At 41.1% G+C, this 26836-nt stretch overlaps 2 protein-coding genes across 2 annotated transcripts; one reads left to right on the top strand and one right to left on the bottom strand.

The window, feature by feature from the left end:
* Positions 1–3381: 3381 nt before the first annotated feature.
* Positions 3382–19999, bottom strand: paqr4a (progestin and adipoQ receptor family member IVa). The gene is made up of 3 exons (XM_006803043.3): positions 18841–19999; positions 13511–13729; positions 3382–10552 (listed from the first exon to the last, which is right to left on the bottom strand). The coding sequence occupies exons 1-3, from the start codon at positions 19112–19114 to the stop codon at positions 10119–10121; spliced, it is 927 nt and encodes a 308-aa protein (XP_006803106.1). The 5' UTR covers positions 19115–19999; the 3' UTR covers positions 3382–10118.
* Positions 20000–23095: 3096 nt separating this feature from the next.
* On the top strand, positions 23096–26440 carry LOC102793802 (perforin-1-like). Its single transcript, XM_087840367.1, has 4 exons — positions 23096–23628; positions 23724–23862; positions 23961–24175; positions 24376–26440. The coding sequence occupies exons 1-4, from the start codon at positions 23096–23098 to the stop codon at positions 25256–25258; spliced, it is 1770 nt and encodes a 589-aa protein (XP_087696493.1). The 3' UTR covers positions 25259–26440.
* Positions 26441–26836: the final 396 nt, after the last annotated feature.

Below are 26836 nucleotides of genomic sequence, written 5' to 3'. Positions count from 1 at the left end.
TACACTATAGTACGACGGAGTATTAGGGCCACATTAAGAAAAGGTTTTCAGATTTAAACTGAAATTTCAAGATTAAACTCAAAGTAGTATTTTGAGAAAAAAGTCAAAACATGGAGATTACAGTTGTCATTTCAAGCCAAACAACTGCCATGGCTCCTATACTCTCTAGAAAATCTGTAGATGAGTTAGTGAAACATCTGGACCAGCTGTGAAGGTGTAACCGTTCGTAATCCTGTCACTGCCAGCCTTTTGTACAAATCTGTCCAACTCTTTTACTTTTGTGTGTTTTTTCCTTCTAACAAGACACAGCTTCATGCACCGTCTTTTCAACATCCTTATACTTATAGCCACACTGTGTTTATGTTCTAAAAGAGAAACTGATTCTGACATGGCTGAATTCATGTGGTTTGTTGAGATGCAACTTTGACTGGCAGCTGTTTGAATGTTTTACACCTGTGAATAATCTGGGGTGTACAGTATACAGTACAGTTAGATATCAGCCTGTGTGTCGGTAATTCAATTAAAATCAGCCGAATCTGAAAAAAGATTCCCACCTGACCTCCTTTTTGTAAATGTTACTTTTAATTGCACCATTTTCACTCACGCATTTGTAATTCTTTGACTAGACAGAATCTCAAACTTAAATCTGACAACTATTTAAAAATGAGCATATAAGACATTTATTTTCATACAAGGGGAATCAGAGTGAAAAATGTCGGTTGTTTTGGACGTTTTCACCACTGAAGTATCAGAAAAAATCCAGGTCTCTGTAACTCTACATCCTAGACAATAAACCGATGTAGTGTGATACACTGTTCAAACAAATTTAAGGAAGGCTTTTTAATCAGAGTATAGAATCAAGTCAGTTGACTTTCTGGGACATTCGGTGCCAGTTTAGCTCTGTGGGTGAGCAGGCGACCCCATGCTGCATGACGGGTGAGCAGCAGCCCGGGTTAGAGTCCAACCTGTGGACCTTTGCTGCATGTCTGTCCCTCTCTCTCACCCTGCTTTCCAGTCTGTCTTCACTCTTACAATTCAATGAAGGCAAAAATGTCAAAAAGCCCCCGCAGGACCGCTATCTGATGAGCACTGCCAGAGCCTCCAGCAGGCCACTGGTGTGAGGGCTGGCCTGAGGGCTTGACGCCCTCTAGTGGGCTCTGGCAGACGTGACAGGGTCTGGAGAATGTTATGCAGCCTCTAGCGCAGGGGCAGGCAATCTCAGTCCACGAGGGCCGGTGTCCCTGCAGGTTTTAGATCTCACCTTGGGTCAACACACCTGAATCACATGATTAGTTCGTTACCAGGCCTCTGGAGAACTTCAGGACATGTTGAGGAGCTAATTTAGCCATTTAAATCAGCTGTGTTGGTTCGAGGACACATCTAAAACCTGCAGGGACACCGGCCCTCGTGGACTGAGATTGCCCACCCCTGCTCTAGCGTCATTCAGCATCTCTGATTTGGTGGTCGATGCACAGACTTCTACAGGCTCGGCAATGATAACCGAGATAACGGGATGAAAGTTTTGAACCACTGTCAGACTACGCTGGTGCAGTGTGTCCTGCACTTCCTGGAGGATGAAGAAATTGACACCATTGACTGGCCCCCACGCTCACCTGACCCAGTTCAATAGAACACCTGTATGACATTATGTTTTGGTATATCCGATGTCACCAGATTGCACCTCAGACTGTCTAGGAGCCCAGCGATGCCCTGGTCCAGAACTTGAAGGAGATCCTCCAGGAGAACCATTCTGAAATGCTGCAATGACATTTTGGCTACCTGGACTAGCCTCCCACATAACTTGTGTCTTTGAATTCAGCCAAACGATGTGGCATCCTTTCGTTCCAGTCACATCACTATAGATATTCAGCATGATTTTGTTTCCCAGTGAGATCAGATGTGTTTTCTGTGTTCTTTTATTTTTTTGAGCAGTGTATATATCCTGATCTAAGATTTAGAAAACTGAAGTGCATCTACCACCTGAAAATTGTCTCTCTCCTGTAGTTAGTTGCAGGAAATATAAAAGTATTAAAAGCATCTATGTTTTTAACACACTGCTCAGGTTGTTAATATGATGTATTAGAGTCATATTATAATTTTTTCTTCTTTTTTTTTTGGTGTACAATCAAATAAAACATTGGATTAAAAAAACACCAAATTTGAAATTATAAAACAACCTCCAAATCTAATTTTAAGTCTGAAGTCCCTGTTGTACCAAACACCAACCCTAATTCCTAGTTTTTACCTACACTCTAAAACCTTAACCCTCCCAAAATGAGTGCTGTCAGCAGGAGTGGCCTCAGGCAGCGATTATATTACCAGGCTGACGAGGACAGCTGCTTTGCTTATTGTCCACCTGAAGGATGCATGCGTAGGTAGGGAGCTCACAAAAAACTGCAAGGCATGGGAACATGTACTCAGATACTTGTGGACAAGTAAAAAACCTCAAACTCAAATCATTCCTCACAAAAACACACATAAAAGTGTGTTTTTGTGAAATTGTGAAATGTTTTTGTCAAATCTCTCTTGGTAAAAGGAGCTTGCAAAGAAAAGCGTCTGGACTTCTTTAAGTTACTTGAAGACATTTCACCTCTCATCCGAGAAGCTTCTTCAGTTCTAAGGTCAAATGTGGTGTATGCTGTACAGTGCAGTGAGGAATGCCCAGACCTCTACATTGGAGAGACCAAACAGCCACTTCACAAGCGCATGGCACAACACAGAAGAGCCACCTCCACAGGACAAGACTCAGCTGTCCATCTGCATCTAAAGGTCAAAGGTCACTCTTTCGAGGATGCCAATGTTCACATTTTGGACAGAGAGGACAGATGGTTTGAAAGAGGAGTGAAAGAAGCATCTATGTCCACTGTGAGCGACCATCTTTGAACAGAGGCGGTGGTTTACGACACCAACTCTCTGCCATCTATAATTCAGTTTTGAGATCCCTCCCCAGACGCCTTAACGCCCACTCACATCCTGGGCCATCTGACCTCAGGAATTCGCATGATAAGGTGGGGCCAGGTTTCACAATGAGCTCACCCGAAACTCTGGCTGATTGGGACCCACACCCAGTTTCACACCTTGGCTCAGGCAATTAGAGGATCATCAGGGGGTCCTTTTGTCCCTCTGTGGGGGGAAACTCCCACTAGGTTTATATCTGGGACTCTCCACCATTTGACCTTAGAACTGAAGAAGCTTCTCGGATGAGAGGTGAAACGTCTTCAAGCAACTTAAAGAAGTCCAGACGCTTTTCTTTGCAAGCTCCTTTGACTACGATGACCTGGATGACTGAGAACCTTCACAGACATATAGTCTCTCTTCCTCTCTCTCACACACACACATCTTAAAAGAAACAGCAACAAACAGGAAAAAAGAGATGACAGATTTAAAAATATAGACTTCAGTTTATTGCACAATCGTTGCTGGAGACTGAGGAGTGTGAGAGCCTGTCTGTTACACAGGACACTAATGTCGCACAGACATGTGAACTACAGCACAGGAACAAACCGTCTGAGTTCGTGCACATTAATTGGCAAGCACACAGACCGGATAACGAGGCACTCTGGGAATGCGATCGGCATCCCGTCGGTGCAACAGGCGAAAGTAAACGGGACAACATACAGATTTCATGCTTGCATGGGTTCTGCAGGAGAGCTCATACGCACATGTGTACATACGTGATCTGGGGGGATCTAAATAAATAACGCTGGAGGATAACTGCAGACCAGCAGTGACAGTATTACCACCAGTTAGTTACGTTTCATTTGGCTGCAGTTCAGCTACAGTAATGCCTGCATTAGTGAACATGAACTTCCACTAGATGGAGCCACACTCACTCATTTGACACATTAAGAAAGCCATGCAGATATGGAGACAATAACAGACAGACCCTCCAGAAAGCTCCCTTCATCCTAAAGGAAAGGGCTTGTCTCATTACCTGTACACATAGACCAGTGTCATTATAGGAGCCACAGAATAACAGCAATCATTAATAATCAGTATATAACAACACAGGTGATCCATTATAAACAGGTTGTTAACAGGCTGTCCGGCACCTGTGTAATATTTAAAAAAAAAACAAAAAAAAGTTTTAGATTTGTTTAGTGATGCTTTTATACATCATGTCTTTTCTTTTTTTCATTAAACATACAGACAAAAGGACAGAGACCAATTTTCTGACCGGGTTCCACTCCTGCAACATGGTTTTCAGAGAAATGCTCCACCTTCCTTCGCCCTTGCGCCCACCCTGCCAGCTGGGTTCCCAGCGTGAACAGACCGGACTAAAGAGGGCAGGTGAGTCTCGCGTCCATGTTTCAGACAGCAGCGGTCAGGCTTCCGATGTTACAGCTACTGTTATGGCACCCTGAGAAGCGGGAGACTCAGGATGTTGGGAGAGAGCCCTCCGTTACAGCGGATCAGAGAGCCGTTTGACAAACACAAATTGACTTCACTGTTACGTATCCTTCGGCTGATAATGCATAGATAGACCAGTGGTAGTCACGAGGTATTCACATGCCCGCCAAGATTCCCCTGCTATGGTCGCGCATATCTTTCCCGTGTGTCTTTTAAAAAAAGCGGTTACATTTAAATGATCAGAAGCATTCTTAGTCAGGGCCACAAAATGGTCAAACAACTCTACATTTGAACAGAAACCAATGCCAGTCCTTTCCCCCCCCCCGTGTTTTTCACATATATATCATCGTAGCTAATCAAATACATAACTCATATCGATCTGAAGCTCCACATCGAGCCGCGTCTGCGTCCCTCATTACCCGCCAAGCACCAGGAGTCCAACGGACGATGTTTTCGGGGCTAAATCTGGTCAACCAGTCCTTAGCCTTTAGACAGATGTCCCTTTATGTCAGAATTTATTAAAAGTTGAGTTTTCAGGCTGCTACAAAGGCTGGAATTCACATTTTTTCCGCTTTCAGTTTATTGGAGGTATAAAAGACATCTAAATGGCACACAGCCTGCAGGCTAAAGTTAGTTTGATTTCTGACCTCAACGTTGACCAAAATAACTGAATTTGGGTGTGAACTGCTGGTTCTCTGAGGAGTTTGTAGTGTGTTTCTTTACAACCATGCTTAGCTGTAAAAGGGCATCTTTTTCTCAACGTCTTTCCATCTTTTAACCAAAACTCAACTTTGGTAAAGTCGACTTAAGCGTCTTCACTGGGTGGGTAATCCCATTCCTTCCTGTCTTTCTTCCTTAACCAAGTGTGCGTGTTAAAAATGAGTCGCTGTATATTCTTCTGCACTGTATATAATCTACATAAATGTATTTACATTATTTATATGGACTTTAAGTGTATTTCAGAATTGACTTGAATTCAAAGCCCTTTGGAGAACGATGAACAGTGCAGTTTGTTTTGATTGTGATGCATGGCCTCCGATCGCTTCAAATCCTCTTCCTGCAGGGTAACGCCACACTCCAAAGCCCACCTCCAGCTAACCGCACAGTCGTTTCCAGGGCTGAGTGAATGATCAGTTGCTGGCTACAGTGAACTAACAATCAGCTAACATTATGAGACATCAGTTTCTGTTTCACAGCTACTTTCATGCATTTTTTTTTTCATTCAATTGCCAAAAATACATTAACTTCAGCTTTTACATTGTACTCATAATCGTCACTGTAAGAGTGAGACTAGCAGACAAATATCTGACTTTTTAAATGAGGGCAAGTTCATAAAGTCGGGTCATGTTGGGGTTAATGCATGTCACACAGACTCCTTCTTCATCTGTGAGACAGTGTCACGGGAAGCAGACGTTGCTAATTTGGCGAGATGAAGGTGGGCTAACATGGCTGGCAACTAGCGTGGGAAACAAACCCAATGCTTAAAAAAAAAAACACTAAAAAAGGTCTAGGTATGAAATGAGGCTTCAGAAGCCAGTCCTGAACATGACTGAAGAGTGCGACGATTACTTCTACAGAGCAGTAACAATCCTGGACACACACACGAAGGTGCTGTGACTCATACATGACAGGCAGGCGGGTTCAGAGGGGTTCATTCCTGCGTACGTAGGCCAGCTTAGTGTATAAACCACCACTTTAAAAAGGCTAAACATCAATTCAAGAAAAGTGCAAACAAGTACAGCTAAATAAATAAATAATGTGGCAAAAATGACCGACCATATAATAATATTTAGGGTCAAAATATAAGTAAACATCTAAGCACAGCTACATTCATGCCCGAGGACATAAATAACTTCAGAATAGACCTGCACCTGTTTTAAAGGTCACATTGCAGCTGTTTTCCTCGCCGAGCTGCGACGTGTAAAGACAGATCTGATTCTGTGTGACTGAGACGTCACGTATTGCAGGAAGGCAGGAAAAACTGTACGCAGAGAAAATGTGGAGCTAATCCTCCGCAATTGCTGGGTTTAAATAAAACAATGGATTTTCTTTGACCTCTTATTTGACCTGTCAGTCAGAGCGATCCTGCACTGCAATGATGTAAACTGTTTAAGCAGCTGACAAACACATTCAAATTAATACAAATGAATAAAAACAAACATAAATATAATCTATTTCTTGATTAAATATATATCCTTACGCGTTTGGGGCCATTATAAAGTCATTACCCCTTTACATTTCAGCACTGCCACATATAGTTTTATGTATTATGTGCACATGGTGGCATTTCAGTGTAAAACAACTATGCACATTCAATGGCTTTTATACACAATTGCGCAGAAGACTCACAAAGCACTCAGGCTCTGCCTTTAAAAAGATAATTACGTCTCGCACAAATGGAAACGGTCGTCTTCCAAACAAAGGGAGGTCATAATAAATGCGTAAGACCAATCAACTTGGGGTTGGCTGGACATAAGCAAAAGTTTGGCAAAGGCAGCTCATAAACATCAGTTTCTTTTCTGATTTAAAAATGCCTGAATTTCTTTGGCACTGGTGCAAACAAAGCTGATAACACTCAACAGATCCCATCTGGTGGTCTGGGACATCTCAGCAGGTAAACTCATTGCTGGCACGCTTCAGGAATGAGCCCCTCGCACGCCTTCGGGTGAATTAAGGACCATTCAGACGACAGAGAGGACAAAGAAGAAAAAGAGGCGGTGGCAGAAAACGGGGAACTAAACAATCCTGTAAAATTCAGTCTGTTGGACGAAGTTAAAACTCTAAAAGTGCTTTGTACATGTGTAAAAACAAAGGTGCGTGAGAGTGCGTGCTGTGTGTGTGATGTGAGATATGAATATGCTGCACAAGTGTAGACAAAGACTGTCATCTCATTTGGACGAGGGGGTTTTAAACTCGTCTGGGGGCAGGGAGCCTTTACCCCAGGAATACACCGGTCGCTGTTTCTCATGCGAATCGACGTCGGGTTGAGGGGCGTTTCATTTTGTCTGCATAGAGTCTTTATTTTTAAAATAGTGCTTGTGGTATGAGCGCAATTTCTACAGGACGGTAGAGTTAGAAGTTGAAGAAGGAAGAATGCTGTACAGAGTTTAGGGAGGAGATGAGATGAGTTTCTGGGTGGTAGTGAAAGTTAATTAATGATTAGGAAAGCACAGCTGAAAAAGTGAGGAAAACTGCAAATAAGGTATTTTGTGTATCTTCAGGATGACAAGGAGACAAGAAGCCTAGGTGGTTGACTAAAGAAAAACAGGACTACTGGGATGCTAGGAGTACAGCAACAAAAGAAATGGCAAAGCAAAGACTTTTAGTGAGTGTTACGTGAAGTTGGACACTAAGGAAAGAACTTGTATTGATTGGCTAGGTGGAGAGATTCAACTGGAAAAGATGTGCAGGGTGATTAAGGATAGAAATGGAAATGTACTTATAACTGAAGAGAGTGTAGAGAAGGTGGTAGGAGTGCTTTGAAGAGCTGATGAGTGAAGAAAATGAGAGAGAGGAGGTGGAGGACAGTTTGTGAATCAGAAAGTGCAGAGGATTAGAAAGGAGGACAGCTATGAAGAGGCAGTTGGTCCAGATATACCTGTGGAGGTATGGAGATGTCTGGGAGAACGGGCAGTGGATCTTCAATCAGCTTGTTTACCCTAACCCCGTAGAGAGCAGGTGTCTCAGGAATAAAGTGTACTGGTGCTGATTTTCAAGAACAAAGGTCGTGTGCAGAGCTGTAGTAACTACAGAAGGATGAAGGTGATGAGCCATGCCGTGAAAAAGAGAGGTGATGACCAGTCAGCAGCAGTATGGTTTCAAAACGAGAAAGAGCACTACAGACGTGATGTTTGCTTTGATAGTGTTGATGGAGAAGTATAGAGCAGGTAAGACTTGTCACATTGTGCCTTTGTGGATCGAACGATATGATAGGGTCCCAAAAGAGGAACTGTGTAACTGCATGAGGAAGTCAAGAGTGACAGACAAGTATGGGAGAGTGGTGCAGGACATGCATAAGGATAGAGAGACAGTGGTGAGGTGTGCGGTAGGAGTGACAGATGGCTCCGAGGTTGGGAATTAAAGTCAGTAGAAGGTAGAATACATGTGTGTGAATGAGTTAGAAACGTAGGTTAGTTTAAATACCTGGTGTCCACCCTCCAAAGGAGCGGACAGTGCACAACAGAGGTGAAGAACAGAGTGGGGCGGGTGGAGACAAGTGCCAGGAGTGATTTGTTAGTAGCAAGAATGAAGGGAAAGGTTTACAAGATGGTGAGACCTGCTGTGATGTATGGACCCGAATTGGCAAGGCTGAGATAGTTTGGACATGTGCAGAGGAGGGGTAGTGCATATACTGGACAAATGATGTTGAAGATGGAGCTGCCAGGAAGACCACACAGGCGATTCAGCAATATAAACTTCAGACTTTTTCCTCATAAATGTGCCATTTCGTCCTTTTTACAGCTTCAATCTTGAAAGTTCTGAATTTTCCTCCCACTCACCCAGCCCCTTAAATTTTTATGAAACCTTCAGTGGCGTTAACACACAGTGGTAACCTTGAGTTTGAAAGTTAATACAAGCCCCTTCTCAAAACACTCCAAAGTACTTCTTACACAAAATGTTTTACCACATATAAACCCCTCCAAAGGTCACAGTAAGTGTTTTGTCTTTTCTAGGTCTCTACCGGTAAAAAGCCTCATTACTTTCTTAAATTCATACTCAGATGAATTAAATTAGAATCAGAATACAGCCCGGCACTTTTCAAAATTGACAAGACACTCTTTGATCTTCTGGGTCTGAATTCCAGCCCTACTCTGTGCATCTTAATGCAGCTTCCATAAAAAACACTCAGGACACAAAGCTGCTTCTGGGGCGTGCCGCAACCTGTCTGATGGATTTGCAAGTATTGTCGCGAGTGGGCGAGATCAGCTTCGGGAGCAGCATGAGACTTGGAATGCAACACAGCTGAGCTCGGTGTATTCCTGAGGCGACAGGCAAGAACATTTTTCCAAGGTCTCGCTTATAATCCCAACACTGACAAACCGCATGCTTACTACCATTTCTACTCTTGCATGCCAAAATTATAAAACTTTTAAATCGAAACATTTTAGACACGTGTCAGTTTCTACTCGTCCAAAGGTAACATGGGCGTAATTAAAGGACACAAAATATAGTCTCCCTCTGTAGATCGCCACTTTTTAAGATCAGAATGTAATTTGAGCAATTTAAAGGAAATTTATCACTAGATATTTTAGCTGTGGGTCGTAGACCCAACTTTCAGAACCATTGATTTAGCCCATTTTAATCAACGACATCAAGTAATCCTTAAAAGAAACTTCTATCATTATGTAAAAGGCTTCGAGCTGTAACCTTTACCTAAGACATTATAGGGTTTAAAACTTGGTTAATAAATTTACTTTTTAAAATTTTCCACTTTTTTTATCTGCTTGTGTATAAATGTGTCTGTGTGTGTGTGTGTTTGTGTGTTTATGTGTGTATGTATACGCCTTTGCACCAAGTTTGTGGCAACTGAGCAAGTCAGAATGATTGTGCGTGTTACTCGACATACTTTTACCTGCATTCGCACAAATCAAGATGGACGAAGATATGAACATTCTGAGTTTCAGCGCATGAAGTGAACACATGCACAGCATTAGTTTCTGTGATCCCTGTCCTTTCCCTTCCCTTTCCAGGCTCCCCCCTCCCCCCAGAGGTCTTTCAATGGTATGTTCCAGCACTCCTTGTGAGGGGCCGGGGGGCTGCTGTGTGGGTCAATCTGAGGGGCAGTCGTAGCTGGTGATCCAGAGAAGGTCGTCCAGCACGCCCCAGTGCAGGTAAAGGATGGAGATCACCACCAGTACATGCATGATCTGGTGGCTGTTGCACCAGTAGTCGAAGAGACCCGGCCAAAAGCGCTCCGGGATGCGCGTGATGTTGATGACCCCGCCCAGCACGGCCAGTGCATCCATCGTGAGAAAGTGGCGTAGCGAGGTGGGACTGCCGCCGCCCACGCCCACCCAGCGGAGCAGGAAGAAGGAGAAGCGAAACAGCGCTTGCCAGGCGAAGGAGCGCAACCGCCGAACGCTGCTCCGAGCGGTGACGGCGCAGTAGATGGCGTGGCTGGACAGCAGGATGTAGACTAAAAGGGCCACAGTGCGGATAAGTGGGTAGCACAGCAGCGTGGTGTAGACGATAGGCAGCGCTCCTAAGACACGAGAAAAGACACAGGGAAGTCAGAAGAGCGATGAAGCCACGCCTCGTGAAAAGCACAAAGGTTGAATCGTTGACCCTTTAAAGCTGCGCTTTTGGTCAAAGCTTGATGGTTTCAGTAATCACAGTGCAACTGTGCAGGAAGGTGGCTGAAACAACCTCCAACTTTGTATTTTTTATGTCACATTACAGGAAGTGGATGATGAGGTTACTGAAATAAGGAGGCAGTTCTCTTTTCTAGAGAACTCATGAGGAAGGCAAGACTGATGGGACACAGATTTACAGTGTGCGACTAAAAATAGAAGCATGTGGACTGTAAAACGTATTCAGGACCAAGTGTGTGAATCGTCAGTATTGTAAAATTTGGCCCTTTGTTTTTCTCTATGTTCTCACTCACTATGTATTAACAGACCTCTCTGCATTGAATCATATCTGTTATTAACCTCTGTTTCTCTTCCACAGCATGTCTTTATCCTGTCTTCCTTCTCTCACCCCAACCGGTCGCAGCAGATGGCCCCGCCCCTCCCTGAGCCTGGTTCTGCCGGAGGTTTCTTCCTGTTAAAAGGGAGTTTTTCCTTCCCACTGTCGCCAAAGTGCTTGCTCATAGGGGGTCATATGATTGTTGGGCTTTTCTCTGTATCTATGAAGCGCCTTGAGGCGACTTTTGTTGTGATTTGGCGCTATATAAATAAAATTGAATTGAATTGAATTGAATTAGGGGTCTGCAGCCTGTCCTCTCTGACACACAATCAGCAGGTAGTGCCGTTACTGAGAAGGTGAACCCAGGTCGAGTGAAATCTTTTTATTAGAGTTAATAACTGTTTCATTCATTGCTGTAACCATAGTCATAACCTTTGTGGGTCAAAAGCTAATAAGGGTCCTTCATCAAAGTACTTGTTCAACAAGCTTAATCATGAATCAAGACTGCTAATATTGCCGAGTGTGCCTCTTAGATTTGCAGCGTTCAGTTCTTCTAATGTTCAACTGAGCTTTAAATGCACTGTTCCTAAACACAGCTAAGCTTTCTAGATGTGGATAACTCAGTAAAATAAAGGAGTTTTTTTAGCACAAAGGAAAAAAATCAAATAAGTAGAGGACGTTGTTTCAATGGAAAAGTTATTATTTTGTAGACTGAAAGCATTTCTGTTTTATTAAACTCACAGTCACCTTGAGCTGAGGGTGATGAGTCCATTAACCGAACAAGACACAATTAATTTGTGACTCAGATGTGATCATTAACTGTTATCTTCTGATTCATTTTAACTGCAAATGGAAAATCATTTGTAGGCAAAGAGAAAAAGATGAAGTGATCCTTGTTATATATTACACTGTTGTTAGACTTCTCCTGCCCTCTGTGTTCTCCTACCAGAGTCCTCTTGTCGGCAGGGTGAGTTATTAGTCTTTTAGTTGACTCATATTTTACTGTAAAGGTTCGTTTTCTTACATGTTTCATTGTTTCCTGCCTTGTGGATTTTCCTTCCTTTTTGGATTTCCTGCTTTAATTATTCTCACATGTTTATTGTTTCCCAGTCTGTCCTCTGTCTAAAGCTATATTTGCCTTTGCCTTCTTGCCTAATTCTGCACTGCTAACCATCTTCTGTTCCCTTCTGTTGGAGTTTTGTTATTTACTTGCTGAAAATCCTGAAAATTACCTGTAGGTCTGTCCATTAATATTCATATTGTTTTCCACTCTGCCTGCCCTGCATTTGAGTCTGTTTAACTTTACTAATCCTGACAGTTTTCTTTACGTTCACATGAAGCGTATGCATTAGTTCATTCAGGAGGACGTGTATCCACTCGTCTGTCTGCATTCCCGAGAGCTGTTATTCTGTTCTTTTTATCATGTCAACCCAACCCTAGTTGTTCATAGCCTCTACACTTTGCTGCTAAACCTTTTGATAGAAAGGATTTCAGATCCGGCTATAACAGTGAATTTAAGGGGATGAAGGAATTTAGTACAATTAAATGATGCCAACTGCTTTCATGGTATTTTCTTAACGACTAGTTGGGTAAAACTGTGCAACCAAAGCACAGGAAGTCAGAAGTTAGTGTTCTACTAGTGCATGCCCTAACTCTGAATACACCAGGAGGGTTGTGTCCTATTCCAATACTCAGATGCTTATGTACCATTGCGGCGACCCCTCAAATAAAGTGCAGCCGACAAACGACTAATTGATAATTGCTGAATGGCACAGACAGAAAGACCTTTGTCTATGCAGCTCTGTGATGAAACACAAAGGATACTTTATCCGCAACTATCATGAAAAGAACATTTATATAATATTTAACCTTGTTAACAAACACTGATGAATGATTTAGCCTACCTAAATGAATAATTAGTGGGCATAAGTGGATGGACATCAGATTATCAGGTAAAACAGTAATACGTCACAATGTTTTCTTGGGTGTTTAATCCCTTTTTTGGACTTTACTGTAGATTTTCCAAATATGTTTTATGGTTAAAAACAGTTCATGGGAACAGGAGATAACGTAAGGGTTGTAGCTTTGGTCGTAAAGATGAATAAATATCCCCGGTGCTTAGGCCTGGCAGGTTGCAGGGTTGGTAAAAATTCCTGGCACAATTCCTGTTATTCCCATGCTTTGTCACAATATTAATAATGAATGTACTGTATTATCGATATCGGTGTTGTGGGCAAATCTAAAAGGTTCCTTCAAAGTGTAGAAGTCTATAAAGAAATAAAAAATAATGTGCCTGTCATTTTTTCTTACAATAGGGTGATGTAGGCAGCATGGACGGATCAATAATCATTTCAGAGCTCGAATCATGGCTTGCAAAGTAAGATCGAATCAGAGTGCATTGCGACAAATCAATACTGGTACACCTCCAAGCAAAACACTCGCACGGTAAATCACTGACAATCAATTTCATCCTGGAAGAAAACAGATCAGCAATAAGAGAACAACAGCTGACAATGAATCCATGAGGCCTCACCCAGCGTGTTGATCATGCAGATTCCACACACGTCCAGCTTCAGGAGTGTGTGGTAGACTGGCTCCCCTCCCTCGTGGTTCATGAACAGGTGGTAGACCACAGAGCCCAGCTGGGGTGACAGGCAGGCCAGGAAGTGCACCACACCCAGCCATGTCACGCTGATCTGAGACCAGGGGATGTTAAGAGGCAGCAGCACCAGGAAGCAAACCAGAGGGATGCCTGAAGAGTGAGCAGGCAGAGAAACCGAGAGAGCAGAGGTTATAAAAGAAGGCTTTACCTTAAGCTTACCACACAGTAAAAGACTTGTAAAAGACTTTATCACATCTGCAGAATGTGGCATAACTCAAGAGTTTTTAGTTGCTCTGGATTCAGTCTCCAAATACAAACACTCGCTGAATGGGAATGTAGTAATATTTAAAAATGGGTTTTTTACTACACAGGGGTTTAATTTAAAGTCCTTCTAGGGGTCAACAAGTCAATTCATACAGAAGTGAAACACTTTTATTTTTTATCTTTGTAGAACCACTCTGATCTGTAAATTTAAAAACATGTGTAATGACTGGAAGTGGAAAAATGAACACACTGCGAAATATGCACACAATGAAACAGGAAAAGACTGGAGGTGGTTTTTAAACTGGGTTTATCCTGAAGGTAATTAGGCAGAAATTGTAATGTTAAAACGACACAAGAGAAAGATCAAATAAACTTTAAATAAGTGGAAAAAATAAGAAATTGAATAATCAAATGAAATTAATGAGCTACATAAAAGTCTAAATAGTCTAAACAACAGAACGTCATGTAAAAGGCTGAGCTTAATACAGGGCAATAATTTAATTAATAATTTAAAAAATGTCTTTTATAAAAACACAATACAGTAAAATATTAAATGACAATACTTCATTTTATTTAACCTTGTAATCTGCATTTTATATTTTAAAATCATTATTATTAATACATGCACATATCTCATAACTTTGATTTAATTAAGATTCATATCACTATTTAATTTCTATTAATTTTCTTAATTAAATTTCTATATATATATATATTAATTTAATTTCTATATTATATATTATTATTATATATTTGTTATATATTTATTTTATTTCATTATATTTATAAATAATATTACCTGCTCTATGTACCTCCATTTAATAATATAATTGCTATTGGTATTATTATTATTATTTAGTATATTATTCTCATTGTTATTCCACACAAGAAAAAATATACTTTCTTAAAACTTCTGGAATGAATAAAGTAAAGTTTATCTTATCTCATATGTAAAGACACACACGTCCTGACAGCAGTGCTTCTTGTGTCAAATAATGCCTGTTTATGCAGCACTTTTAACAAATCTGATGACATGCAATTAAAACGACTAAAGCGCCATCTTTTACTTCTGCTTGTAAAGGTAATATGAGGTAATATGCACGCACGCTGGTATGAAAACCCTCCGCTCAACTCTGACAAAAGCAAATTAAGGTGTCGTGTTTACGGTGATGGATTATCTCGCCCGGGAGTTTCTGGAATCGAGGACGCTGTTTTTCACACTATATGAGAATCAGTAGCTGTGAATGGCTGCTGAGAGTGCACAGATACCAGCAAGAAGAGCCAAAGGGGAAACCTACGTGATTGGCACCAACGTATCAGTGATTCCCCATTGAGAGAAAGCCAAAGCTCCCACTAAGCTCTAATTCTGATGCAGCAAAAGGCCACGCTGCTAATGGCTACACGGCTCCCATTTAAGTTTCCCTGTTTGGCAGGGAATTTGACTGCTACGTGAGCAAAATGCAGACCTTGAAATTTGATCCGCTTACATACGGCTCTTATCTCTCTGAGACACACCTACAGCACTCCTCCCTTTCTCTCATATTTGCTCTCACTGAAGACGAGGCAGGTGATACAAGGAATGGCATGCAACTGTAACACATCTATTTTAAGCACATTATCTCCCTCTCAGCATTCGCCCTGAGCTGGCGAGTTGAAGTCAGGCGTGGACACAGCAGCGGGAGCGAGGACCTCTGAGTATCTGAGACCTGAGCTGCGGGCAGGATGTTTTCAGTTTATATGCAAAACAAGCCGGCTCATGAAACTCAGCCGAAATGTTACAGCACAACAATAAAGAAGAATTACAAGCACAGCGCAGCTTTTTCTTCTTCTTCTCAGATCTGGAAAACTGGAAGATATTGCTCATTAGATTAAACATTAGCCTGTTATGTTGAGGTCACACGCTAAGCCAACATCACTGGAGTGCAATAAAGACATCCAGAGCCACTTAGCTGATAATCACTGATGCTGTTTAACTGCGCCGTGACTGCTGGATGCTGGAGCGCCACAACAAAGTTAAATTACACCATCCAGATTGCACTTTGATATGAAAAGAGGAGGGCAAAAGACACAAGTCGTGCTGCTGAGTGCCACATTACAGGCTGTCTAATCATCTCAGTTTGAAAATAGAAAAAACCCACCACGCAAACTGCTAACAGGCCAACACCTCAATCTCACTCTCACCTTTGGCTGAACAGATTAACACAATTCTGCAATTAATCTGGGCTTGTAGCAAACTATTAAAAGAATTGCATATTGTGTAAACACAGAGTTCAAGAGCAGATGAAAAACAGTGTTTTCAGTCCACGTTTAAACACTTGCCTCCAAGCAGGAAAGTCTTGGAAAAACATTTCTTTGCCAACAAAAATTCCCTCTTTGCAAAACTGCCATACAGTTAACATCTAAACCAAAAAAAAATCACCTTGGGAGGGTGACAGCTTTTAAAATAGAGTCCTTTGAATAAGTTGGGCACTACTGGCTTAAATCAGGGGTGTCAAATCCATTTAATTTCTGTTTTTAACAGGGCCAGATTAAGGATGCTCTGCTCTGATATTTGGATTGGATATAATTTTAATCCTGAGTTGAAAAAGCAAAATCAAGCAACGACAGTGTGCTGATCTACGGGATGATGTATTCGGTTCAGTCCGATGCATTTACTTGACCACCACAGTATAAAAGATAGACGTCACGATTTGTCAGTCACAAGTCGTTAGCCAGTGAGCGAGCCACAGATTATCCTCATTGCAAAAACTCAAAATGTAAACATTTATAAAACCAACTTATTTTGATCCAGAATAGGTCTTAGATTACATAGGTACAGTCACACTCCTGATCACGTTGTGATTGCCGCATTTGTTCTAAGCAGGCGTGGAACCGCACATGAAAATGACTATGCAAAGTTGAGCCAAGATTATTTCTTTGCAGGCAAGACATCCGGGACCTAACGTTTACCAAAACTAGTAATGAGACGTACACAACACGATGGAAAGTTTCATCATTGTGAATCCTGACTGAAAGAAGACTTTTAAACGCTCAGCAATTAGGCAAGACCATTTATTCTTACAAAGCTGAAAAACAAAGTTTAAGTGGAGATTAATGCTGCCTTCATATTCCCCTTTGTTTTTTTATCCATGTTAAGGATTAGAGCTTATTTATCTAACACTACTCGGCATTGGCAGATACTCAAAGCCAAGGTATTGAAACTTGGAAAAGTTGGGCCTGTGAAAAACACCTAAACTTTTAGTTAATGCAAAGAAGTTTAAGCACATTCTTTAAAACATCAGCCTTTCAATGTTTCTCATGAATTAAAAATGTGCCTTTCAAGGGTGAAAATGCACACAAGCACGACTGGTGCAATACAATTAAGACAAAGAGCCTTTGTTACATTAGTTAATACAAGTTTTTGCTTTTTCCTGTTATTTTTGGATGCTTGTTAATCAAAAATGTATTTTAAGTTTGAGTAAATTAGATCCTCTTCTGCAAAAGGCCAAAACCTTTGTGGTGGATGCCAGAATTTTACATAAGCTCAGCCTTTAATAGAAGTAACATGTATAAAACTGATGAACAGCCTGAGAAATCTGAAGAACAATCTCTGCAATTTCAAGAATATGCCTCAATTTTTCCACATGTTAAATTTTTCTAACGTCATGACAGAGAAATGTGACAGTATAGTGGACAGGGCTGAAACCCATCACTTTACTGTGGCATGGTATGGCAAACAATGGCTGATGTCTCTGCCAGCAAGAAGGCTGTAAAACTGACATGACTCAGATGAAAATAACAGGTCGGCCAAACATTTTCATGATGTGATCCTTTGCTTTAGGTATAGCAGCAAAGAGCAGCCTGCAAAATGCAGTCGAACGTCAAACTGATGTCCTTCTCTGCAAAGCATTCCAGTGAGCTGGATTTCAGCTCCTTGGTGGGCTGAGTGTTTCACATGAATGATATTGGCACTGGCAGTATTTATCAACATGAAAACATTTTCTTTTAATAAACATCATGCAGAAACAGATGCTTCATCCAGCAAATCTATTGTTTTAATACTCTCAGCACTGCCTGCAGCACATGTACCAGAGCTGGTGCAGAGGCCTCACAATAACTTACCAACTAGTTTATGACATGCAGTGCTAGATAGTTAAGAGACTTTTAATTTTTGTTTCAATATAATTCTAAAATACTTACATGCACATATCTATATATATCACAGTCTTAATTACTTCATTACAAACATCATATGCTCATTATGGAGTATATTTCAACAATGCAAACATTGGCTTGCAAACATTACAGCTTTTCAAAGTATATGATTTCCTGCTTTTTTTTATTCATTGAAAACTGAATAAACTTGGCAGTGGTATTTCTAGTGTAATAACTGGTGATAGTCGCCAAATCTTATTTTATGCTTGAAAATAAATCAGTTTATTTTGTATTGTCCTTCTGTGACAGTTAATGAGCTCTTTGTCAAACCATAAATGTGTTGATACGCTGATGATGACTGAAGATGGTTTTTAATCATTTTTGATGTCTATGAGTCTGCTGCCTTTGCTCCTAATGCGTGAGACTTCAAAGCTGGATTATTTCTTTAGTACTCTTGTAATTTGTATGGTCCTACTCTAGCTCTGGTTTCTTCCTATTTGTGCCTTGTAAGCCTGTTTGGATTGGACTGATTCCCTTATGCATGAAACATTAAAAATAAAAAAATAAATAAATCAGTCAGTCAAACCATGTTCTGCTTTTGTGTTCTGTTATTGTACGTTTTAGATTAATCACACTGATAAGTTGTACAAGAAATGAACTGTAAATTGCTGTCATCTGGATAAATAATGTATTTTTTTTTTTTTTTTTTTAAAGTGTGAGTCATGCATGCCTTCATGAAAGCGTCCCAGCCTGTGTTGCAGAGTCTGGCAGTGCATCCTTCAGCAGGTACAGGGTCTGTCTCCCTCTCTACACAAATCTCACCTGCTGACTAAGCACTCCAATCTGATTTTTGTTGTACTCACCGTGAGTGTATATGTTTCCAAGTTCATTGTGCAGGTAAAACAGGCTTCTGATGCAGTCCTGCACGGAGGAAATTGGCCGGTATCCCGTAAGGACGTATTTGTTGAACTGAAGATGTGGAGGTGAACTCGCCCAGTCCAGCAGCCTGGGTCCATTTAAAAATGCCATAGCAAAGAGGACGGTTAAAAGGACACCGCCGAATAAGTAAAAAACTGACTGTACACCTATATACACGTTCAGTAAGATTATTGCGACTAAAACCTTATGGGAAACCATTGGTATTGGTTGTGAGGTTTTTTTGTTTTGTTTTGGGGTTGTTGTTTGTTTGTTTTTGCTTTGTTTTTTTTAATTATTATTTTGTGCTGTTAGCCGCCTAGCTCGGCGCTAGCTAGCTCAGGAGAAGTCTCTAAGCGCTACCCGGCAACTGTGTGCGCGCGCCGTCGCTGCTCGCTTTGAACCGCCGGTACCTGTGCGAGTGTCATCCGCGAGGCTGGAGACAGACGCGGAAAGCCACACGCATGATGCAAGCTCCCGGCGGACATTACATTTGACATCTAAAGTGTCCGTGTGCCACCTACAAGCGCTAGGCGTTTGAGAGGCGAAGGGTTCGCGGTCATGTTAAAGCCATTTCCTCGTTAGTTAGCATTCCGGTGCAGCGGCGCAGGCAAGGATGCTGTAGGGGAGCCGCGCCAGCGTCCAACTCCAGATGATGCTAGCTCGTTCCCAGCGGTCAGATGTGAAATAGAGGACTAGCAGGTTACACCTTCACTGTATTGAAAGTAGACGTGCGTTTTTTGTTAATCCAGTCCCTTGTATACTTGCTAGGTTTCGTAATGCCACTGAAAAAATAAAAAAATAAATGGAGAAGGTCCGTGATTGTGGAGCAGAGATTTTGAAGGACTGCGGGCTAGCAAGCCGGGCAGTCGCCTACCAACGTCCGGTGGCTGAGGATGTAAAAGCGGATACTTGAGCCGGCTGGCTTTAAACACGCCCAGCCTGCTTCATACGGCGAGTATTCAGTGTCTTCATCAGGTGTTTGAGCCAACTATGATCCATCATTATTTCTAGGTGGCTGTTTTCCTTGAAATGCGGAGTCCTCTCCGGCGGCCTCGAGTCTCCCCTGCATCGTCTTCCAAGCGTCAAGTTACTCAGACAGAAACCTGGACATTTCCGATCGTTGTTTTCAAAATAAAAGCCAGGGAGTTTCGCACAACTGTTCTCAAATATGGTTATTATAGTTACCGAAAACTAAAGGATAAAATAAAGCTGCGAGTGAAAAATACGACAGGATATTAGGGTTTGGAAGGTTGCTTCCGCCAGTGAAAAAAAGCCAGGCAGAGAGAGGTAGGATGAGGTCAGGCAGCGGTCTCCATGGACAGTGATGTTGGTACAGTGTGATCTTTAGTGATAATAAGCTCTCTTCGTGGAGAGATGGCTCTCATCTCTCCTCATCTCTCCAAAGTCGGTAGAAGCAAGACGATGCATGTGTTGTTCATGAGAGGGAGACAGATGTAACGGCGAAGCTGTAGGGAGCAGAGAAGACAGATGAGTCTAAATACCTAAGGTCAAAAATCCAAAACAACAGACAGCGCACAAGAGAGGTGAAGAACAGAGTGCAGCCAGGGTGGAGTGAGTGGAACCAAGTGTTGGAGGTGATTTGTGACAGAAGGATAGAGTGAAAGGTTTACAAGATGGTAATCAGACCTGATATGATGTATAGTTTGCAGACGGTGGCAATGACAAAAAATACAATAGTGATGGGGAACATGCAGGTGACTGTTGTGACAGAGAAGGATGGTGGGAAGGAAAAGGAAGCCACAGGTAAATCGAAATTATGACTTATTGGCCTAAAGGTTTGAGTTAGTTATCTTGAAATTTTAAGTTACTTCTAAATAAGTAACTTAGTAGTACTTTGTATTTTGAGTTACTTCTGAGTACCTCAATATTTTGAGTTTTGAAATCAGTTTTACTTACGGATAGCAAAAGAGGCAAGAGCAGAAACAAGCTTCCATATCAGAGGTAAAAAAAAAAAAATTTAAAAAAAGAATTTAAAAAAGAATACAGAAATAACTAATGAGAAAGAAACTTTCAAATTTAGGAGAAAAATATTTAGAGGAAATTCAGAGAGTCAAAAAGGTAAATATATGGAACAAAAAGGGCAAATTTACACAAATAAAACTGGTAGATTTACAACAAATAATAGCTACATTTACAAAAATTTTAGAGAAGTCAAGGAACTTTATTGTTTCACTTCTCAAAGTTGAGTTGGAAAGAAATTCTCATATTTCAAGATTCAAGAACTTTATTGTCAATACAACAGCATACACAGTATACGGCATACCCAAATGCTGTTTGACCCCAAGCACCCCGGGGTGCATTTATACATATATAAATAATTTACAAAACCTGAGTATATAATTTCTAAGTATATTTTATATCTCCCAGAGATATAAAACTAGGAATTACAAATAAATAACATGCCAAACTTTGGACAATTACTAACTATATAATACTATACAGTACTATAATGATAACTGTACAATAAACAAAGACAGGACAGAGACAATACAAAGTGGATTGTGCAGTAGGTATTGAATACTGGGTTCATCACAACGAGGGCATAAGAGGCTAACATCATCTGATTGTAATAAAAACAGGCTTACGTCAGCATGATGTGATGAAAACATGATAGTTTTAGTATAGAAACGTTTCATCAATCATACAAGTGACTTCTTCAGTAATGAGACTGAAGAAAACATTTCTTCAACCCGAAAACGCTACGTCCAGATGAACAGAAGTTTTTTAGGATGTCCTTACCTTGATGATTGAGCATGCATCAAGACATTTATAAGTGGTCATTAGACTAAAAGGCTCCTAGCCTTAATCTGTTTGACTCCAAGGTTTCTTTAACACTCTGAGGTCTAAATCATGGAACTCATCAGAGATTATAACCCTAACCCTGTATTTTTGGGAAGTCCAGAGCACACTTTCTGAAAAAAATCTAAATATTTATTGATGGGTGAGAGTAAGAATGTTTTGGTTTGGATTTTTCTTTTGCTACCTGATTGCCAAAACTAATAAAAACATTAATTACATGTTCAAATTGCTGAGGGTTACACCTCAAAGGGTTAGGATGCAAGCAGCCTCTCCTCACTGACATAAAAGTACAGATTGACACAAAAGTACAGGTTGATGTTGGATCCTCAGTCAAAAATTTCTGGTTTATAGTGTGAAATTTTTATTACTTTAGCAGTGAAGTATATGTGAGGCATGGTGATGTTGTGGTTCACACCATCACATAACGATTCTGGGTTCAAATCCACTGACTTAGATTGGGGACTTTCTCTGAAGAGTTTTAATGGTTTCCCCATCTATACGGGTAGTCTGGGGTCTTCCTGTTCACAGACACGCATGCTTTCGAAGTTCCTGAGAAGCACTGAAAGGCGGCAGGTGACATCCTGTAAACGCTTCTGGACGATTCACACCGTCCTTTTCCTCTCACTCAGTCATTCTTCGGTCTGGACAGCCTATATGTCGCAAATGATGTGGTGCAGGTTTCACAATGACTAATTTCTGAAAAAAAGAAAATGAGACTTTTTTAAAAAATAATTTATCTTTTACCCGATCACACTTTTGATTGACCATGTTATTGTAGGTTTTTTGTAACCTCATGTCCAGTTTGTTCTCAGTTACTGTCAAGCTGATTTTAGTTTGATAAACAAAGAAGAAAAAGACATGCTAAAATACTTTCCATGATCACATGAGAAAAATAACAGGTTCGCTTAGTGTCATTCAGACCGCCTGCATACTTGCTTTTCACACCTCTGCTACCCCACTGTGTTCATCCTTTGTTCTTTGCATATAAAAGATTATATCGTGACACCGCTGCTCACAGTCTGATGCATATGTGCAGCGAGAACACACAACAGAAAGTGAGTAGTCTTACCTGTAGAGTTGCTTGATCCATTGTGGGGGGCTTTTTTTTAAGATGTTTTCAAAGTGCTAAGGAAAAAAATCAAATTCTGGGACTTATTTTACTGAATAAGATGGCAAAAATCTTAAAATTAATAGACATCTTTCGGGTTTAGATAAATCAAAACCGTGATTGAGTTTAACCACAAATGATATGTGGTCTTTCAGAACTTACTATATACTACAGAACTGCTTCACGTGTCTGTTTATTTACCTGAAAATGTTTATTTTTCAGCTTTCAATGACACAGGCTCATTAAATAAATATTTCCAGCTCAGTAACAACATGTTTCTTGTAAACATCTGGATCTGTGCTAGCCTCCTGCTGTCCCTCCCTCACTGCACGTTTCAGTCGTGCACAGAAGGGACACCAAAACAGTGCATAGATGCAGAATTTGCTCCAGGAGCCAATTTGGCCGGGGAGGGCTTTGATATCACCAAAATGGAACGTAAAGGAGCCTTTGTGCTCGACATGAACAAGTGGAAACGTAAAGATAAAACATGCATGCTGTGTACCAACCCTTTCCTGGAGAACAAAAAGCAAAAGCTACCCCTGACAGTGGTGGACTGGAGGGCAAAGCAGTCCTGCAGCGCCAAAGTTTCCACCAAACTTCACAAATCCAGCGAGTCTCTTGTCGGTTCCAGCGTCTCCTCTGTTGAAAACAACTGGAAGGTGAATCTAGATCTTCAAGCGGGGAGTAAAAGTGCGTCACTGATGCTGGCTGGTACCAATTCTCATCTCTCGAGTTACTCCATGGAAAAAACCAAGAATGACAAGTACAGCTTCGCAAGCCACAGCATGTCCTGCGAGTACTACAGGTAAGAATATAAGTACTCTGATGCGCTGTCTCTTTGTCATCAAGATAAAAATGCTGAAATGCAATTCTGATGTTTAATTGTTGTTCTGAAATCAGCTACAGAGTGTCCAGTGCTCCAAAGCTGCACAGAGAATTTCGCAAAGCTCTGACAAAACTTCCCAAAACCTACAGCGCAGAAACCAAACAACGGTTTTACAAACTCATTGATGACTTTGGGACCCACTACATCACCAAGGTGAACCAGAATAACAACAGTGCACCTGAAACACAGCAACATTTTGTCAGTCATTTCTGAGTAACACATGCAAATTGCGTTGGATTATTTGACTCCAGGTGAAACTGGGGGGAAGTATCGAGTCTGTTACCAGCATCAGACAGTGCCAGGCCAGCCTTCAAGGGCTCAGTGCCGAGGAGGTGCAGATGTGCCTCGAAGTTGAAGCGTCTGCAAGTATTAAAGATAAAAAAATAAGTACTGAAGCAAAACACTGCAAAAAGGATATACAGCAGACAGACAGTAAGTCTGCCTTCTCCAGCCTCTTCAATGACAGGTATGTAAAAGTTTTCTCAGATATTTCTAACCCCAGTGAGGTGTCAAACTTGTTCTTCCATATCTAAACCATAATAATTAACAGCTATATAATGCCCTGTATCTGGTGGCTTCAGAGTTAAACTCCTTAAAGACTGACTCCTCCAGTGCTGTTATGATTTCTTTCTGTCGCAGCTGTTCAAGCAACTCTGTCCTCCACAGGTTCACAGAAATAAAAGGTGGTCATACCACAGAGCCAGACCTTCTCTTCTCTGCTGACAAAAATCCAGAAGCCTACAAGGGATGGCTGAGCACATTACCACAAAACCCAGACATCGTGTCATATTCCCTGGACTCTCTGCATGAGTTACTACCTAGCACGAGCAAAGTCAGAAAAAACCTGCGCTCTGCCATTAGCCATTACATCCTGGAGAAAGGCCTGTGGAGAAACTGCACTGATCGCTGTAAGGCTGGAATTAGGACCGACTCGAGGGATGCCTGCGTCTGCCAGTGCCACAATGACCCTGCCGTGAACCAAGACTGCTGCCCTGTTCGTAAGGGAATGGCGCGGGTCATCATAACAATACAGCGGGCTTCTGGTCTGTGGGGCGACCACACCACCAGTACAGATGGATACGTGAAGGTGATTTTCAACAAATTAGAAGTCCGGCGTTCTCCTGTTATTTATAACAACAACAACCCACACTGGGGCATGGTCGTCAACCTGGGCTCAGAGGATATTTCATCAGCTAAACTGAGATTTGAAGTTTGGGATGAGGACAACAAGTGGGATGATGACCTATTAGGAGCATGTGAGCCACTTCTGACTGCTGGAGTTAAAGCGGATCTCTGTAATCTGAACCACGGCCAACTGTTCTACAAAGTGGATGTGCAGTGCGCTCCAAGTCTGAGCGGAAAGTCGTGCACGGACTATAAACCTTCACCTATGAATTCAAGTCTGAAGAAGTTCTATGTGTCCCGTCATGCCCGTCCTATTCCAGAGGCCATCCTGTCAGAGATGGGTGTGTTTGTGGACAAAACAAGTTCATGGAAAAATCAGAGTGTTGCTGCCGAGAGTCCCAAATATGATGTAATAATAGTGTGATGTGATGAAGAAAATTAGCTTCGCTAAGACGATAAGTTATCAACAGTTTTATTTTAGTCTTGATGTTTCTGAAATTTCTTTTAATGACTCTGAAAGGTAGCAGCTGAAAGTAGAAGAAGTTAAACTTACGTGTCAAAAAAGCCCATTGGCATAATGCAGACATGTAGGCACTCTGCACGAGGTCCTACTACCTCTTTAGCTTTATGACGAGGTGCTTCCTTCTTAAAGATTTGCGCAACAGTGTGGCATACAGCAGTTTATTCAGTGAAGTGTGTTTGTTTTTTATGTTTGATATGTTTATTGATTAGCATTCAAATATCTCAGTGAAGACAGAACAAAGATTTACCACAAAGCAAGAAAGCATGAGACAAGGCTAATCAAAAGGTATTGGCTGAAGCATTTGCTTATTACGCCAACCCTTTTAACAAAAGATCTTTTAGCATGCAGCTCCTGTACACAGGGCTCGAAGCAAATAATAAAATTCAATTCAATTCAATTTCATTTATATTGCGCCAAATCACAACAAATGTCGCCTCAAGGCGCTTCATAGATACAGAGAGAAAAGCCCAACAATCATATGACCCCCTATGAGCAAGCACTTTGGCGACAGTGGGAAGGAAAAACTCCCTTTTAACAGGAAGAAACCTCCGGCAGAACCCGGCTCAGGGAGGGGCGGCCATCTGCTGCGACCGGTTGGGGTGAGAGAAGGCAAACAAAGCAAAAACAAAACAAACAAACAAACAAACAAGAAAAAACACCACCACCTTAGTAAGTAACTACATCAAAGCAAAAGAATCAAGAGGTTTTCTGTTTTTTGTTTTTGTTTTTTGTTTTTGCTCTTTTCATTCTTGATATATATATTTTTCTAATACTCTATTTTTAAACATATTTTTAAACAAGGAAAATGAACTACACCTTTTTAAATCACTGTCATAACTATTCCACAGGTTAACTCCTCTAACAGAAACACATCTCTGCTTTATATTTGTCCTTATCTTGTTTTTTTTTAAAGAAATCTGTTCCCCTTAAGTCATATTGACTCTCTCTGACTTTGAACTGATGTCATTACTTCACTCTAGGTGGCTTTTAACCCACTTGCATCTGGCTTTAACGCCTGGCTAGGGAGGCTATGTCTGGGTAGCATCTTGCACCAAGGCTAAGGGTGTGTACATATAACTGCGGTTACAAGTGTATAAGGCTAACATGTCACATGTCCTATTATGTATAAATACATATGTATATATGTTTTTCATAAATAAATATGGAAAATGTAGTGAAAATTTTGCACTTTGCTTGCTTGGGGTTGGACCCCTTTTTCCCTTCAGAACTGTGTTGATAACAAAGATTCAACAAGGTATTGGACACATTCCTTAGAGTTTTGGTCTATACTGATGAAATACTATGACACAATTTTGGTGCCGTCCCACTCAAAGTTACATACTTATATATGGCTCACATGTCCCATAATGTATAAATATGTAAAAAAATAAAATAAAATTCATACACACATATGGAAAATTTGTAGCCTGAGTATAGATTTAAAAATGACAGTTTGTTATTGTATGCCACTAGTAACAA

Source organism: Neolamprologus brichardi, chromosome 4, assembly GCF_056152115.1.
Source record: "Neolamprologus brichardi isolate AB-2024 chromosome 4, ASM5615211v1, whole genome shotgun sequence".
In the NCBI taxonomy this organism is placed as follows: domain Eukaryota; kingdom Metazoa; phylum Chordata; class Actinopteri; order Cichliformes; family Cichlidae; genus Neolamprologus; species Neolamprologus brichardi.
This window is presented reverse-complemented; position numbering and strand designations above follow the sequence as displayed.

Bases quoted from the DNA above. Each gene is read 5' to 3' on its own strand.
- LOC102793802 (XM_087840367.1), top strand. From the start codon at position 23,096: ATGTTTCTTGTAAACATCTGGATCTGTGCTAGCCTCCTGCTGTCCCTC. The intron at 23,863-23,960 runs GTGAACCAGAAT...ATTTGACTCCAG, and splicing joins GGACCCACTACATCACCAAG to GTGAAACTGGGGGGAAGTAT. The intron at 24,176-24,375 runs GTATGTAAAAGT...TGTCCTCCACAG, and splicing joins TCCAGCCTCTTCAATGACAG to GTTCACAGAAATAAAAGGTG.
- paqr4a (XM_006803043.3), bottom strand. From the start codon at position 19,114: ATGGTTTCCCATAAGGTTTTAGTCGCAATAATCTTACTGAACGTGTAT. The intron at 13,730-18,840 runs GTGAGTACAACA...CTCACTCTTCAG, and splicing joins TGGAAACATATACACTCACG to GCATCCCTCTGGTTTGCTTC. The intron at 10,553-13,510 runs GTGAGGCCTCAT...CTCGTGTCTTAG, and splicing joins CTGCATGATCAACACGCTGG to GAGCGCTGCCTATCGTCTAC.